Below are 17,578 nucleotides of genomic sequence, written 5' to 3' on the forward strand. Positions count from 1 at the left end.
TCGCCAGAGCGTTTGATAGGAACAAGCGAACAGTATACGAGTTTGCTGATATCTATCGGAGCGTTCAGCAGAGCAGCAGGATTATAAACATAGTCGATGGTAAAACCATAATCAATTTCCTTTGTGTTTAGTAAATACATAATGACCCACTCATCAACTACTCAAGTGGTCATTAAATAAGCATGTCTGGGGTTGTGTTTCAATAGAAATTCAATAATGTGTGTGTAAGTTTATGTTAACATAAAGTGGTGTAATTAGGTTTCGAGGTACCTCTCCGATACAATGCGCTATCGAAGACAGCAAAGCATTGCTGAGCTAAGTAGACCATAAAAGCTGTCCTCCCTAAGGTTCTAGTTGAGCTCTTAGGATTCAGCCATCAACTTTAAAAATGAATAGACACAGCATTAACAGAGTGTTGGAATTAAAACTTATATGCGGGAGGGTGTCATTAAAGGTCCGTGACCCGATCGACAGCATCATCCCCCCGATTTTTCTCATTGTTGATGAGTTTTTGGTATCATTTAATAGATTATATTTTTCTCATTACCATCCTGAAATTTGACGATCCAATTTGATGTATTTTCGGAGAAATCAAGAAACAAACAGGCTATACTGGTAACCACCTTCGACATTCTGGGTAGGAAAAATGATTCCGTGAATAAGAGCCATTACTCCCTGCCAATTCGCACAAACGGAAATAGGTCCGAAAAAATGAGGGCGCTATAATAATAAACGCTTAAAACTAAAATAAAGAAATACATAAGGGATGAAATAAATACAAAACAAGACCTTATCTTGTTAAGTATGATACGAGGAATATGAAAAAAAATATGAGAAAAAATGTCCCCCCTATAAAATTAATTAATTAATTAATTAATTAATTAGAAATATTATAAAAAACCACACTTTTTTCATTAAAACACACCCTAAAATAAAAGATAAGTGTAAAATGTACGTGATGATAATATACAAAATTAAAAGGAAATGTATCAGGGTCAAATTAAAATAAAAAGAATGGGATATTTTGTCACAAGAATCATGGGCGTAGTGTTATGGCGAAGCACTCGACGGGAGTGTTGTTTCTGGATGCCGGACCACAATGCAATGGATGCGTACTCAACGTATTGGCTTGCTAATTGTGCTAATTATTCACTTTTACGCTGAAAATGTTCTCGCTTTCTCCCATAGATGCATAAAGGGGACAATATTTGAAATTGTATGTAAGTTTGAAGACAATCCATATCCTAAAACTGATAGGGTTAACCCCCTTTAAGGAAAAAATGTGGAATGAGGTGAACGAAGTCAATGAGTCTCACCTACACAGATTTTTCACAGCAATGTCACTGTGATTCAGCCCCAAAAATTCCATCTTGAGTTGTCATTATTTATCATTTCTCGAACGATTGTAATCATTCTACATCAAAATTCAAACATGCTGGTTGAGGCATCATCTCAACGAAGTTTCACATACACATCTACTGTATAAGTGGTAATTTTCGCGTACAGTTATTTTCGCGATTTGGAGTTACAGAGACATTTTTGCAATTGTTATTTTCGCGATTGCCTAGTCTTGCCCTATACTTGCAATACATTATTACATATATTCGCGAGGTGTTAATTTCGCGGATGGAATTCCATTCGCGAAATCCGCGGAAATAAAAACCTCGCGAAAATTACCACTTATACAGTATTATTTATTATACAATCAGAACTGTGATTCAGCAATACTTGTGGCAAAAGTTTATACATTATTCTCAGAATCTTCCTTCCTATACTTTGTACATACAGAGTTAAAGAGTCCAATATAATCAACATTGCACGCAACACTTGGACTGTGGTGGATGGGCTCATATTTTCCCCAACATTTTTTGTCAACTATTTTTGTCCAGTTGACCGAAAATCAAATTTTTGACCGAATATCACATTTTTAACCAAGAAAAGATTCTGAAATCATAGTATATAATAATGATAAAATTGGATGATTTTTTGCGCCCAATACATAATTAATTGGTCTTGCTTTAGATTTTAAAATATTGGACTCAACTACGTCTCGTCTAATATATTAAGGGTAGACGAGGTATTGTTGGTCGAAGCAACCTAAAAATCAATTTTCATTATCTAGATCAATAAATTATTGAAAATTAACACCTTGATGTTTTGCCCAAGTTCATTTTACAAATCGTATACTTTGCAAACTTGCTTAATTTATTGTTGTTAATGAGTTATGTACATTTTACAAAAGTGTTGTTGTTTCAGCCCTCTTCACAACGTAACTCAAGAACCGCAGCACCTACAAAAGTATTTAACCCCAGACAAAATAATGAAATTGGAAGCAATGATTTGCGTCTTTGTCAGACGTTCAACAGACATATATGATTTATTTGCAATAAGTATGTAACACAAATATATAGCATGCATATAAGGAATCAGCACCCAAAACCTGGACTTATTAGCAAAACGATATTTAGATTTACAAAGGACCCTGATGAACTATCAAAAGTCACCACCCCAGTGACCTACACAGTAAGGGCTTATAAATATCTTAAAATAAACAAGAATATTTTAGAGGACCTAGATGAAACCTATCTTAAGTCACCACCCTCGTGACCCCTACAGAGGGAGCTAAATAATATCTTGTTAATAGAAAATATAAATATAAATACGGAATATTTAATATAGCACCCCAGATGACCTATCTGAAAATCACATCCCCAGTGAACTACAAAAAGGGAGATTATAAATATCCAAACAAAGAGCACAGCCAGTAATATAAAATGACATGGGCTGAAACCTTTAACAATATTTGTGCATGCAAAATATACAATATATATTCCTGTAAGATGGTTTCCAGGAATCGTACATTCATATAGGGGAAATCCCTGACAGGTTAAATTGGATACTTGATCCATACTAAAATGTCTACATACTTTAATTTTGTGCATTTCTTATCCATACTTAAATAGATATATGTTTCAAATTAGAAAATCTCTGCCAGCGGATTTTAAATTTGTTTAAAGTGATGCTAATGCTTTAGCATTGCTCACTTCAAATGACATGGTTAGACATGTGTGTATTTTTAATCAACTACAGCTATCTCTTCCTTTTCTTTTAATTTTTTGTTTGAAAAGCTATAACATATGAGATAACATTTAACTATATGCTTATTAGCCCAAGGAGAGAGATTCACTTGAGATGTACATTTTACACAATGAAGTTCAACTATCAACAGGAAGTTCTTGATTGATATAGCAAAGGAAGGCACCTATCAAGAGTTTCATGATTTGAGCAATTTACCGCTCTCAAAAGGAATTAGACGACTGCACCAAACCAATCATCAAATCACGAATCGTGACCCAATCTTTGCTCTATCAATTACGTTAGAATTGCTTCTTTAACTTTAACATGCAAACTTAAAATTTTCTTTATAAATTTTTCCGCACCACCACTATTATACTCTCAATATGAAAAATTGCAAAGGGAGTGGTGGGTGGGAAAGAAAATTTTTTAAACACAACCTAGTCTTGTTGAATCTGACAAAATAATGACGAAACAAGAAATGATCGGAATGCAAAACATCGCCTGTGTACCACGTGACTTAGCAACAGTACACAAATTCACACAATAGGCCTTACCAACGGGACTACAGCATTTATTCTGCAGGGGTTAAATTGGTTTTCAATTGATGGGATTGAAAACGTTATTAACCCCAGACAAAATAATGAAATTGGAAGCAATGATTTGCGTCTTTGTCAGACGTTCAACAGACATATATGATTTATTTGCAATAAGTATGTAACACAAATATATAGCATGCATATAAGGAATCAGCACCCAAAACCTGGACTTATTAGCAAAACGATATTTAGATTTACAAAGGACCCTGATGAACTATCAAAAGTCACCACCCCAGTGACCTACACAGTAAGGGCTTATAAATATCTTAAAATAAACAAGAATATTTTAGAGGACCTAGATGAAACCTATCTTAAGTCACCACCCTCGTGACCCCTACAGAGGGAGCTGAATAATATCTTGTTAATAGAAAATATAAATATAAATACGGAATATTTAATATAGCACCCCAGATGACCTATCTGAAAATCACATCCCCAGTGAACTACAAAAAGGGGAGATTATAAATATCCAAACAAAGAGCACAGCCAGTAATATAAAATGACATGGGCTGAAACCTTTAACAATATTTGTGCATGCAAAATATACAATATATATTCCTGTAAGATGGTTTCCAGGAATCGTACATTCATATAGGGGAAATCCCTGACAGGTTAAATTGGATACTTGATCCATACTAAAATGTCTACATACTTTAATTTTTGTGCATTTCTTATCCATACTTAAATAGATATATGTTTCAAATTAGAAAATCTCTGCCAAAGAAGTTAATGGATCATGCAAGAACTGAATGAGAAATAAACTTCCCAATCCCCCCAGATTTTTAAACATATTCTATTTATTCTTTAATTTTCATCAGTTAAGCCTGGGGGATATGGGAAGCTCTCTGGATGTTCTTTTGCCTGATATATAGGAGACCAAACGGTGACTGTGAGTGCAATCCCCTACCCATTACGCATATCTGGATGAACTATATCTGTGGGTAATGACACGTTAACTCTGCTCTACAAATTTTGTGTGCCACTTGTTTATATTTCTGGTATATTTCTGGTACAACTAAGCCCCGCACCATTTTTTTAAATCATCAAACGAGAAGTGTGCCATGCTATAAAAGTGTACAGAGAACTAGGATAACATGCCTATTCTATAATACAATAGGTCAACATACTTCTTGAATCAACGTGATAACTAGGCGGCTGCATGAACCTCACGAAAAAACTTGAACACAATTTTTGATTTTGAATTTAGTTGAACAAGAAAAATTTGAGGGCATAGTACTTGGCCCCTGCCTAGGCTATCCCATGCCAACCTGGAGTTGATTCCTTCCTTAGTATTACCAAACTTAATCGATCAAATCCCACATGCTAGACCGGCTTTCAATAAATATTTGTTAAATAAAAACAATAGGGCAATTCATGGTTCTGAACAAGATGATCGTTTAAAACAATACAAAACAAAACAAAAACAAACATTCATGCTTCTGAAGCAGCAACTTGACACGTTCCTTGCTTATTAACTTATACCAATCTGACAATTGAATTCTGACAATTGAATTCTATAAAGTACAAGAACACTTAAAAGTGTTCTTGTACTTAGCCTTAAATTTACATCTCCTTAATCCACTATATCATGTGCACATATTCAGTGTGCATTCCAAATGTTATGCATACTTTCATTAAACAATTTTGAGTACCTAACAACTGAAAGTATAATTGATGATGCTGTACAAGTGTACATACCTGTCAAATGTTCAGAATGTCAGAAGATTGATTGCAGCAACTGCATGACTTTGGGAACAGAGGTCTATTGGTCAGATGACATTCAAAAACGAAATAGACTGTCCCCTGTGAATGCTCAACATGCAACATCTTGGATTGGACAGGCAGAGTTGAAACAACACTCTTAAATCGCAATACCAGGTCAGTCATATTACTTATGACCCACAAGACAACGACGACGTACAATTGTATGCGTGATTTGTGATTCTTACCAGATTGTACACCATTTTATTGTTTTTAAAAGCACTTGACATGATTCTTCCATTGTACGTAGTTTGTAGATAAAGCAACGTGCAACATTCAATGTTAATTCAAAATGTTAATTCAAAATATAAGTCATTGATTGCTGCAATGTAGCTGTTACGTGGCTCCATGTCTAACTGAAGTAAACCCGTTATATGCTTGATGATGAGATCACCGTCAAATATTATTGTGGTCATAAACAAATCTCCAGTCTCACGACAAGCAACACGTCTTCCGCCTGTTACCTGATATAATCTGCAATGAAGAACACAGAAAAATGGAAGCATATTGTGCAAGCAAAGGCTTTTGCATATATACAAGCCTGATTATTAATAAAACTACCTTACTATATACTAAGGAGTTGAAAATTGAATTGATCTTGAACATGATTATTTTTCCATTTATTTTGTTTATTTATTTACCTCTTTATTTACTTTTCAACTTTTTAATTATGCCAGAAGGTCCAAGTGGAAAGGCAGTGTGCACTGTTCCCACTATCTAGGCGAGCTTCACAAAGATGCTGCCAAGTAGAGTAAAACCAAATCTAGTAAAAACTATGCCGAGTTAATTTGGGCAAGTAAAAGGAATCGTACCAAGATCCACCAAACTTGTTTTACATCAGATGACTCTACAATTTTGCTTTCCTGATGATACATCTTCTATGAATTCCTTAAATGCCAACACCTATGCATATGTCAGAAAACCAATTGTTAATATTTTCTGTAATTTACATACGAAGGACTCTAACTTTGACCTTCACCGATTGCCTTGAATGACCAAAATCCAACAACCTTTGCATATGTCAGAAAAACGATCCCCAAATTTGTTAAATTATAATGCTGCCCTTCGATGTTAGTATTTTATGCCAGAAAGGAAATCTGTTCACATATCCTAACCCAAGTTACCGATTGCTTCAAACAATTTTCCAGGAATTTTCATGAAAATCCAACCAAAATTTGAATTCCAGTAATTTCAAGCTTTTCCAAGAGCCACTAACATTCTTTAATCAGACTAAATGATTCACGAATATCCCACTTGCAATATCAGGATATCATATACCGCAGCATCACTAATGCACCGCATAGCGATGTTACTATATTGCATATCGCCCAACACTTGTCTCATTGAACTCTTGGCCATATTGGCCAAGATTTTATCTTATTTTATTATTATTTTCAACTTCGGATGGGAATACAAACTGCTTGTAAATTTTCCCGACACTAATCACCGAAAATACGCTTAGCGCCCCAAAAGCGCGGCCTGTGAATGACTCCTGTCCCACGATTGGACAAAGCAGGGCATTATGCAAAGCAGGAGTCACAGCACACCTCGCCTGGCTCCGCCTCTTTACCTTCTCAGGACTGAAACCCTGGGATTAATTTATAATCCCTGCAATGCCCTGGAATTATTGCAGCAACAACAATACAGTTTGTTTTTAACTAAAAACCATCAGCATGATTATATAAAGTTGCTGTTTCTGATCCATGTGTTTTTAACCAGGCATTGATCTTTCCGTCCATGGATTCGATAAATCAAGCATGTCGAATTCTGCAACCTATACCACGCGCCTATTTTATCCTGCAGAAGTCCGATGTTTTTCTCTCAATTAAGTTGATACATTATGTGAACGATGCAAATTATAATGTGAAAACCCACTAATTAAACTAAATAATAAACATTTTAATCATAACTGCTCCTTATTGGCACTCAAATTTCGATTCGGACACAGCTTGATATCGCAAGTTCAACAATGTAAATATCTTTGTTTATGTGATACATGTTCGAATGACGTCATTCCATTTAAATAAATAACTTAATGTAATTTCTCGTAAATGGGTTGATCAATAATAATCTGTTGATAGCACGCCGCAGAAATTGGCTATTTGCAAAATCCCCAGGACTGATTGACGGTAAACAATTTACGCAATCATCGAGACCGCCATTTAGTATTGCCAATTTCGATTTTTATTTATTTATTTGCGACTTTTGACAATTTCCTGGCCTCAAAAAAGCAATGATTAAGGAAAATTTTTACGACTTTTTAACATTTGGCTCCCATAAAGTTAAACCAAATTAAACCATTCTTGGAGACTTTTTGATTATTTGGGCAGCAATTCAAGCAGAAATTTTTGGCAACCTGGTTTTATGCGTTCTGCTTGTGTGAATATCACAGTTTGAAAAACTTAAAACCGTGTCAAGTGAAATTATAAAATAAATCGCTTTTCGACCCAATGTTATTTATACTTCCAATGCCCATTTTTACAAATGTGTTCTACCTATAGGCTTTAGCCTTAGGCCTAGGCCTGCTATTAAAACCCGGGATTGATTATAAAAGCAAATTTCTCACCGAATCAACTCATCATCTTGACTGCTCTCAACACCGCTGCCGGATAACGCCCGACGCTGGGTGACCCACGTAAAATTGTCACATTCCGCATTTAAAATACCAGCAACTTCGCCTCTCTATCACTCGGGTTAGTTTTGTCCAACTATTTTATTATTTTATAAAATATTTAAGAGAATCCCAGACAATGTCACAATTTCCACTTGCCGCAGTACCATCACTATGATAATATTGACGACTTTTACTTGATTGCTGCAGCTAGTTGTTTCGATGCGTAAATTAAACAACGATTTTCCGTTCATGTAAAAAAGACTTTGGAATCGTAAGGGAACCAAAATGGAACTATATCATTAGCCTATGATCGGACTTGTACTTTCATAACTGATGAATTATCAGCCATGCACCTGGCGAGATGCTCTCGGTGATAGCGCAAATAGACATAAAATTCGATCCAGCTGGTGGTATAGACTCCTTTTCTCCCAATGTTCCACTCAAAGTTCTTGAAATTCCAAACCGCCGCACATATTTTGTTGTATTTTTTCCGACGAAAACCATCAATGAAAACATGGTCCACGCCACGAAATATTGTTGTAAATACACTTCCAAATTAATATAAGCTACTGGGATTACTACTTGTAAAATATGCAAACTAAAAAGCTTCCGAAAGAAAATTTTTTAAACACAACCTAGTCTTGTTGAATCTGACAAAATAATGACGAAACAAGAAATGATCGGAATGCAAAACATCGCCTGTGTACCACGTGACTTAGCAACAGTACACAAATTCACACAATAGGCCTTACCAACGGGACTACAGCATTTATTCTGCAGGGGTTAAATTGGTTTTCAATTGATGGGATTGAAAACGTTAATCTGTGATATTTTAATTCTTCTACACGCTCGCTATGAATTGAGCAATGCAGTTTTTTTCCAAAGCTCACTACCATTCGTAAGATGCTGTGAACTACCAAATCACAACAGTTTAAAATAATTAATAACCTTAAAGCTCATAGCTCCACCAATAAATTTGTGTATTGGGTTCAAATCATCCAATTTTATATCAAAGTTGTGCCACAAACTCGGAACCTACCTTAACAACCCCTTGATCATCTCCTGTTGCTAAGTACTTGCTATCAGGAGAAAAGCAGCAGGTCCTCACAGAGTCCTCATGTCCTTGTAAGGAATGGACAATTTGACCTATAGTGCCATCAGCAGCAATTGCCCAGATCTGTAGAACATATATTTTAAAAAAAATCATTTTTACAAACTGTTAAAAATATTTTAAAACAAAATATCAAAAGTACTTGTACTGCACGACTATTGACAGATAATATAATGTGTACCCATTCTTTGTTTGCCTCCTCCCAATCTATGACATATGGTCTGTGACAGACTTATTTATGTCCTTAACCCTAACACCCAACCCTGCCATGTCTAAACTGTTATTAGTTAAGTACTGGACTTGTACAGTCTTCTGAGCCGACTCACACCATCTGGTGCCTGGTGTCAATGGCTCAGAATAGCCCAACAGCACCCCCATGTGTCTAATATTAATTAGGACTGACTTCATCCAAAAGTAAACATGATGAAAGCTTTCCTCTCTTGTGAGAAATAAATATCGTAAATCTTATACAACATAATTTTCCAATTTAGTATGATCAGTCCTTTTATAATGTTATTATGATGCAAATAAATTGGTTAATGCTGCAATTACATTACATCAGGCCAAAAAATGTTTTAGAGCTTGAGAAGATTTTAAATTCAATGCAGAATGCATTGTTTTTTTTTGGATTTTTTTTCCAGTAAAAAACAAGTTTGAGATATTCAAAACTTTGAAAACTTAAATGTTTATGAAGTGTTAGTCTCACAAAATTGTCACTAATGTGTTTTAAATGAGCACCGCATATTAGGCCCCCCAAATTTTTTTTTTTTTGATTTTTGATTTTTTTTTTTGGGCATCGATGGGACATCGTATAAAACAGTGGTTAGTATAAATTTTAAAAAAGAAAATGTGAAGAAAATGAACAGTATAACATGCAGAACCATCTCAAGAGTTAAACCAGTAAAGTGCTGTGTGTTTTGACTTATTTACCAGTCTTCAAATTGTCAGTTTCAAGTGCAATATCTGTAAAAAAAAAAAAAAAAAAAATCCGACCTACCGACCCAACTGTTTCATAAGCCTCTATGGACAAACAAACAATTTTTTTTTTTTTTTTTTGCCTAACAGATGTGTTTGATAGCTCTGATACATTCTATTTTTTTAGCATTACATACAAAACTTATAGTGCACCTATAACTCTAAGAATAAATACAAAGCAAACATGAAAGAAAATAAACTAAGTATAAGATTTCTGAATGTGGTGAAAACATTTTGTTATGACATTAATGATGTTAAACAAAACCTCAAAAGTTTTAATATACAAACAAGAAAAAGGTTCTGCGAAGTTGGTATGAGCAGATTAATAATGACCCCAGGGGTGGGGGAGGGGGTGTTTGGGGCTCCAACTCAAAATATCACGATGCCAAAATGTCTTAGTAACTTCAATAGTGATTCTTCTATTTAACTTAAAGATATACTACCTTGTTTTTATATTTCTCATGCATATTTTGTTATATGATGAGTAAAAATTAATAAATGAATGAATGATTTTCCTAATAACTTGTCTATAAACCTACCAAACATGTTTGTTGAGTATCGGATGTTACCACCGTAGTTTCCTTCCAAAAAAACTAGAGAAACATATCGTATGAATATATAAAATATATGTGTACCAAGTTCAAAGCCGACATGACACTTCAAGCCCATCCTGTCATGTGACTCTAACGTCATATCTAAGTCACATGACCAAAATCCCGCTCCAGTCAACATGTTAGGCCTATTACTGTATTGTCTGTAATAAAAGCCCTGGGGATGTGCAATTTTTCTAAAGGTGGCATTTATTGCAAGCAAATTCTTAAAGAAAAAAGCTTAAAAATAGGGGTGAAAATTGCAAAGTATTCAATTCCGGTTCGTTTCTGGATTCAAAATTTATATGACGGCACCTACAGTATGTAACAGCATATTATCACTGTCAATACTATAGAATTACATATGTACGAGTGTATTTTAGGCAAGAATGTGAAATTCTACCATTTTTTATATGGCAATGAACAGGATGGAAGTTTAAGTTAAACTGAAGTTTCATGATGCCTACATGCATAATTTTCAACATTTCTATGAAAAGTAAAAGGAACACATGAAGTGAAATTGCTACATGTGACATTGGCATGTCCTGCCTGTCACACATCTTTTTAACATATGCTCATCCCTAGCATCCACTCACCTTGGTTGTCTTATCGACTGAGACTGATGCAGCCATTGTCTCATCAGGTGACAGGTCACATGACAGCAATGTGTCGGTATGGGCGATTATCATCTTCAACTGTTTCCCACTTGATAGATCCCATATCTGAAAACAAACACACCAAACAAACAAACAAACAAGTAAATTAATCATTCTTCTGTTACTCTAATTATTCATGAAAATGTCATAAAAGCACATATCGATGATAAATGAAACTATTAAAGCCTTAATGTACGATTTCCGTCCAATTTTAATTTTGTTATTCTTTATTAAAAATGTTGAAATAATATTAGTAATAACTGCCGGGAAGGGTTGCTGTCCATTTTAAGTTGAAATAACAAGGTAAAGTGAAAGAAACCCCACTGGTTATTTTGGCCATTTAACATGCAGTTCTATGGGAGGACATATTATCATAATTTTTAAATTATGATAATATGTCGAACTTTGCTCTGTTGACCTACAAAGACAACAAATTTGGCTGATTCCATTTAGGTGCAAGTTGGGACATGTGTAAACATTACAAATATGCAAAAAAATCAGGTTTGAAAAAAATTAACCAATTTCATATTATAAGACCGTACATTATGGCTTTAAGTTTAAAAGCTTAAAAGGATGCATAATATGCATTGCATATCTGGTTATGGACTGGAAGCCTGCATTAACATTACTGGACAAATTTTGGTCATCATTCTTTGTCACTCACAAGCAACATTAGGTGAGTTATGGGTGTAGACCAACTCCTGTCGCCCATTTGATTTCAACCTGGTAAAAAAACCAATTATATATTATGTAGTAAAAATTACCCAAATCATTTATTTAACTGTTGATCCATAACATTTTTCACCTTTATATTAAAAGGGCATTACGTGATCCACAGCATCATCCCCCAACTTTTCTCAAAAAAAGTTGAGATTTTTATATCGCTGGAAACCTCTGACTACATAATGTTTATGTACAAAAAATTTCTTGCAGATAAATTCGTTTAGCAAAGATATCGTGAAATTTGAATTTCGTTCTGTTATACGAGAACGAAATTACAACACATTGTCTATGGAGCAGTGTAATATACATAATCATGCATAACTCGCAAACGCAAAATCGGAATCAACTGAAATTTTGGGAATAAGCTTTTTTCATGGATATCTACTGAAAAATGTCATAAAAAGAGGATGCTAGGATCACGAAATACTCCTTTAAGTATATACTATTTTTGAAACCACTTGGTGTATAAATCTTATTTTTGAGTTACAAAAGTTCAAAGATAAAACCAAAATTTACCCTGAGTGATCCATCGTGCGATGAAGACAGTATCCTTGTGTCGTTGTGGAAGAGTCTAATTTTGGTCACCCATCCTGAGTGACCTGCTAACTCTAGACTGGTACCTTGCTCCAAATTCCATACCTACAAGTACAAATAAATAAAATACCAAATGTTAGAAAAGAAGGAGATGTATATAAACACCTCAAAAGAAATAAGTTCCCCTCTGAACATGTCGTCATAACATCGTAAGGTTTCATTTTGTACCAACAAAACTAACTTTGAAATAATTATATGACTGTTTACTAAGTGCTGTGTGAAAATGAGAGATTTCCATGACTTCAGGGCTGAATGAGCCTAAATTTAAGGCAAAAACTGCCCTTTTCAAAAGTCACAAAGTAGGCCTATGCTTGTCACAAAAGTTGATTCATGGCTTGTCACTAATGGAAAACCCAATGTGTTTGAGTGCAGTTTAAAATCCTCACCAAGTGAACATTTACTGTAATGTGTATCGATTCTTGATCATTCAGCCATGCAAATCCCCTTGGTGCAGAGTTCAGCACAGTGAGTTGTAAGATGGTCAGTTCCATTCCTTGTCCCAATACGCCTTGCAGTTAACAAGCATAGGCCTACTTTGTGACTTTTGGAAAGGGCACTTTTTGTCTTCAATTTAGGCTCATTCAGCCCTGAAGTCATGGAAATCTCTCATTTTCACACAGCACTTAGTAAACAGTCATATAATTATTTCAAAGTTAGATTTGTTGGTACAAAACGAAACCTTACGATGTTATGACGACATGTTCAGAGGGGGACTTATTTCTTTTGAGGTGTTTATGTCTTCATGGTAGAGTTTATTTGGGTGTGCCATAGCAATTTAATTCAACATGTACCGAACCAAGGATTATTTCACAAAACAAAATATTAGATGTGTTGGCTTCACAGAAATAATTATTCAAAATATTGTCAGCAGGGTTCTTTCATAAACATTTCTAAGTTGCTAACGTTTTGATACTTTTTCTCACAAAGCTTCTACATTAATGGAGTTTGCACATATAAAGCAAACTATTATATATTATATGCTCCTCTCCACAAAGTGCAACACCACACCTTATTGATTAATAAACATGTGTTTAATACCTGGAAATTCTACAAGAAAAAACGTTTAAACAAACAAACACAAAAAACACTGATGAGACATACTTTTTTGGACCTAATTTAAGGGGTTAGGTTTTTTGTGGGACATGAGAGCACATCAGATTTCTCCCCGCAAAACACCAACAAAATTTAGGTCTTTCTGGGAAAAAAATGTTTATCTTCAATATGAAAGGTCAAAAATTTCAATTGATCATCGGCTTTTCATCTCAGCTACATACACTTTAAATACATATCATTAGATTTATAAAGTTAGTTTCAAAAAATCAAAATCATTTGATATCATCAGGACATTCCTCGTATTCAGAATGCAATTCGATATCTCTGGTGTACTCTCAAGCTTCCACAAAAAATATGTGAAAACGCTAAACGTTAATATCAGATCCCTTAAAGTAAATGTAAAATCCCCACATACATGTATAACTTGTAATACCACACTTTTCTTTTTCATCACAATCAGTTATCTTACCCTGATGGTGTTATCATCCGAGGCAGACACTAGTACAGAGGCATCCTTGGTGAACACGCAGCAACGAACACTACCTTTATGACCTTTCAACTCTTGAAGCTGTGACGCATCAGCAATGCTGAGCAACTGGAAGGGAAAAACCCACAAAGTGAAGAAGTTATTATAATATAATGCAATAGCAGATTCAACAAATTCAGCAAACTGCTTAAAATAGTTACATTTTAATGAATTAAATCACATTCACTACTAACAATCAATATAAATATATTGCTGGACAAGATTTTTTCCAGCCCGATTCTGGCATTCCCAGAATAACCCGACCCGTCCCAAAAAAATTTGGAACAAACCCGCCCGAATCATTTTTTGCACACCAGACCGCCCGATCCAAATTAAACTACTTTTAACTTCATCCCGATCTGTTCTATAGCTTTTCCAAATCTGAAATTTCAAATTGAATGGCAATTTTAATGACAAACTTAAGGGATGGGGGATGAACGTTTGGACAGTATTTATTGTGGGACATTATAGAGCACATCAGACATATCGAATCGCATTCTGAATACGAAGAATGTCCTTCTGATATCAAATAATTTTGATTTTTTTTAAAATTCGCAATGTAATACACATTTTATGGTAAATGATTAAAAAATTTTATTTTTGATATTTAACAGTACTCGAAGTAAACTGATGATTTATACTTAAAGTGTATGTAGGTGGGATGAAAAGCCGATGATCAATTGAAAAGTTTGACATTTCGTATTGCAGATATGGATTTTTTTCCCAAAAACACCAAAAAAAATTAGGTCTTTTAGGGAAAAAATCCATATCTTCAATATGAAAGGTCAAAATTTACAATGGATCGTCGGCTATTCCTCCCAGCTACATAAACTTTAAGAATATATCATTAGATTTATAAAATTTACTTTGAAGACTGTTATATATCAAAAATGTGAAAAATATCAAATTTTAATAATTTGTCATAAAATTTGTATTATTATCGTGAATTTCAAAAATGAAAATTATTTGATATCAGAAAGACATTCTTCGCATTCAGAATGCAATTCGATATGTCTGATGTGCTCTCATGTCCCACAAAAAATACTGTCGAAACGCTCAAAACGCTCATTCCAGATCCCTTAATGACCTATCCTTTACTCTTAGGCAATTTATAAACAATTTTAATTTTTTACACCTTAGCTGGGATCACTGAATGGGCCTTTAAATAATCCTGATTTCATACCTTGATTTGCCCATCATCGCAACCGCAAGCTGCTCTCCTATCTGAAGATAATGCTACTGATCGCACTCGCGATGTACCCTGGCTCATGGGTATGGGTACTGTGTTGTTGCCTTTTATGATCTAAAAAATAATTGTACAAATTGAAACGTGTTTACAAAGCATATTTGACCAAGGCATTTTTGCATATATCTGAGAACACATTAACGTAAATACTAAAGAATATTCTTAAAAAGTATTTTAGTTTTTCTTTTAATTTCATTTAGTTTTTCTTTTAATTTAATATTTAGGTGCTACCTGCTCCAACAACAATGACACCTCAAAGGAGATCCGAAGATGGCTTGCAATAGCAAGAAACAAATTCAGTCAAATCCAAAACCTACTCAAAGACCGGTCACTCTCAATCAAAGTCAAAACCAGACTGCTTCAGGCACACATATTCCCCATATAGCAACCTACGGATGTGAAGCCTGGACCCTGAAGAAGAAGGCAGACACCAAAAAGATCTCAGCCTTTGAACTGTGGTGCTACCGACGTATCTTGCATGTCACTTGGCAAGACAAACACACCAATGAATGGGTTCTTGCCCAGATCGATCCAAAAGTAAGACTCCTGACAACAGTGAGAAAACACAAGCTACAGTACTTTGATGAGGATGAGGATGGTACCTGAGGTGAGGTGAGGTGCCTGTGTCATATGGGACAATGGAGTACAGCTTGGTGCGTATTGAACTGTGTGTTATGCATGTATGTAGCATGTGATCATCATCATCATCAGTCGGCTGCCGGGACAGGCGACTACAAGCTTTCTCCAATTATTGCGATCTTGGGCAAGCGAAACAATTTTGTTTGGCAGCATCCCTTCAGTATCTCCCAGGAGGTGCTGGACATACTGTAAGTACAGTGTGCGCGGCCATCCCTGTTTCCTCTTCCCATGTGGTGGAATATAAAGGGCATATTCTTTCACAGGCTTGCCGTCTTGAAGACGCAGTATATAGCCGAGAATTTTGAGTTGATGAATCTTGACTCTGGCAACCAGTGGAGTGGCGTTGGTCAGATTGTAGATTTTCATTTGGAATCTGATGTAACATGGTATATATGCAATGCATCCAATGATCTCTTGCGTTGGCGCAGTGCAATATTGCGTGTTCGCATGTGAAGAACTCAATGGATTCATCTTGTGCACAGGAGTACAGGTTGAAAAGTGGCCATAAAGACGTAATGCAAACATGATTACGGTTGATCTGTTTAAGAATGCCGCCTCATTGTTCCACGTACAATAATGCTATCTCCTGCGTCATATCAGGCGATATAACAAACACACGGCTGGGTCTCAAAACAACACTTTAATTCTCTACTTTAGTCAGGGTTCCCACACCTTGAAGCCTTTAAAATTCAAGGACTTTTCAAGGACTTTCAAGGTCCAAAAGCATGATTTTCAAAAAGATGCATATTAACGAAAGTGACAGTTCCTCTCCACTCCCCAAATTTTGCCAAAATTATACTTTAGGTAAAATTCCAATTTTCATGGACTTTCAATGGATCTTGTGCAAATTTCCAGGACTTTCAAGGCCTTGAAACGGAGTTTTCAAATTCAAGGACCATGGGAACCCTGTTTGATGCAACACACTTCAAACCACTCTTGCCTATAAAACGTTCTTCAAATCAAGTGATTAGGTGACAAAAAAGCACATGTTTTACAGGCCCGACCGACCCAGATTTTGCCTTTTTTGAAAAATTTTTTTGAAACTTTTTGCTAAAATCATGTAAAATCAGCAGTTTTGGAGTCCAAATGTATTGATTTTATACTTCAAAATATGATTGCAAAAATCTTTTTTAAGCTTTCGGTAAAATTTTTGGGTCATTTTAGCCTCTAGAAAAAAAAAAAAAAAAAAAAAAATCCTGAAAAATTGACAAGGCCTTAAATCCTGTAAAACAGATTTGTTTGTTTTCGTCGCCTTAGGCTAGTACTCAAACTATTTCACTACAAGTACCTACCAAACATCTGTGTTGCGTATCTGATGCTACCACTGCTGTATCCTCCTCACCAAACTCAACAGCAAACTCTCTTTTCAAGATGATACTCTTTTCACTTTCTTTATCACTGACTTTCCAAATCTGT

The 17,578-nt window shown here is 35.1% G+C and overlaps 1 protein-coding gene across 1 annotated transcript in view; it reads right to left on the minus strand.

Moving 5' to 3' along the window:
• Positions 1-17,578, minus strand: part of LOC140155496 (apoptotic protease-activating factor 1-like) — a 68,726-nt gene that overhangs the window by 3,924 nt on the left and 47,224 nt on the right. The window contains exons 17-22 of the mRNA XM_072178359.1: positions 17,455-17,574; positions 15,461-15,580; positions 14,221-14,346; positions 12,621-12,743; positions 11,322-11,447; positions 9,089-9,226 (exon numbers count right to left, since the gene is read on the minus strand). Coding sequence (XP_072034460.1) covers positions 9,089-9,226; positions 11,322-11,447; positions 12,621-12,743; positions 14,221-14,346; positions 15,461-15,580; positions 17,455-17,574 — 753 coding nt within the window. The remainder of the gene's footprint in view (positions 1-9,088; positions 9,227-11,321; positions 11,448-12,620; positions 12,744-14,220; positions 14,347-15,460; positions 15,581-17,454; positions 17,575-17,578) is intronic.

Source organism: Amphiura filiformis, chromosome 6 (genome assembly GCF_039555335.1).
Source record: "Amphiura filiformis chromosome 6, Afil_fr2py, whole genome shotgun sequence".
NCBI lineage: Eukaryota > Metazoa > Echinodermata > Ophiuroidea > Amphilepidida > Amphiuridae > Amphiura > Amphiura filiformis.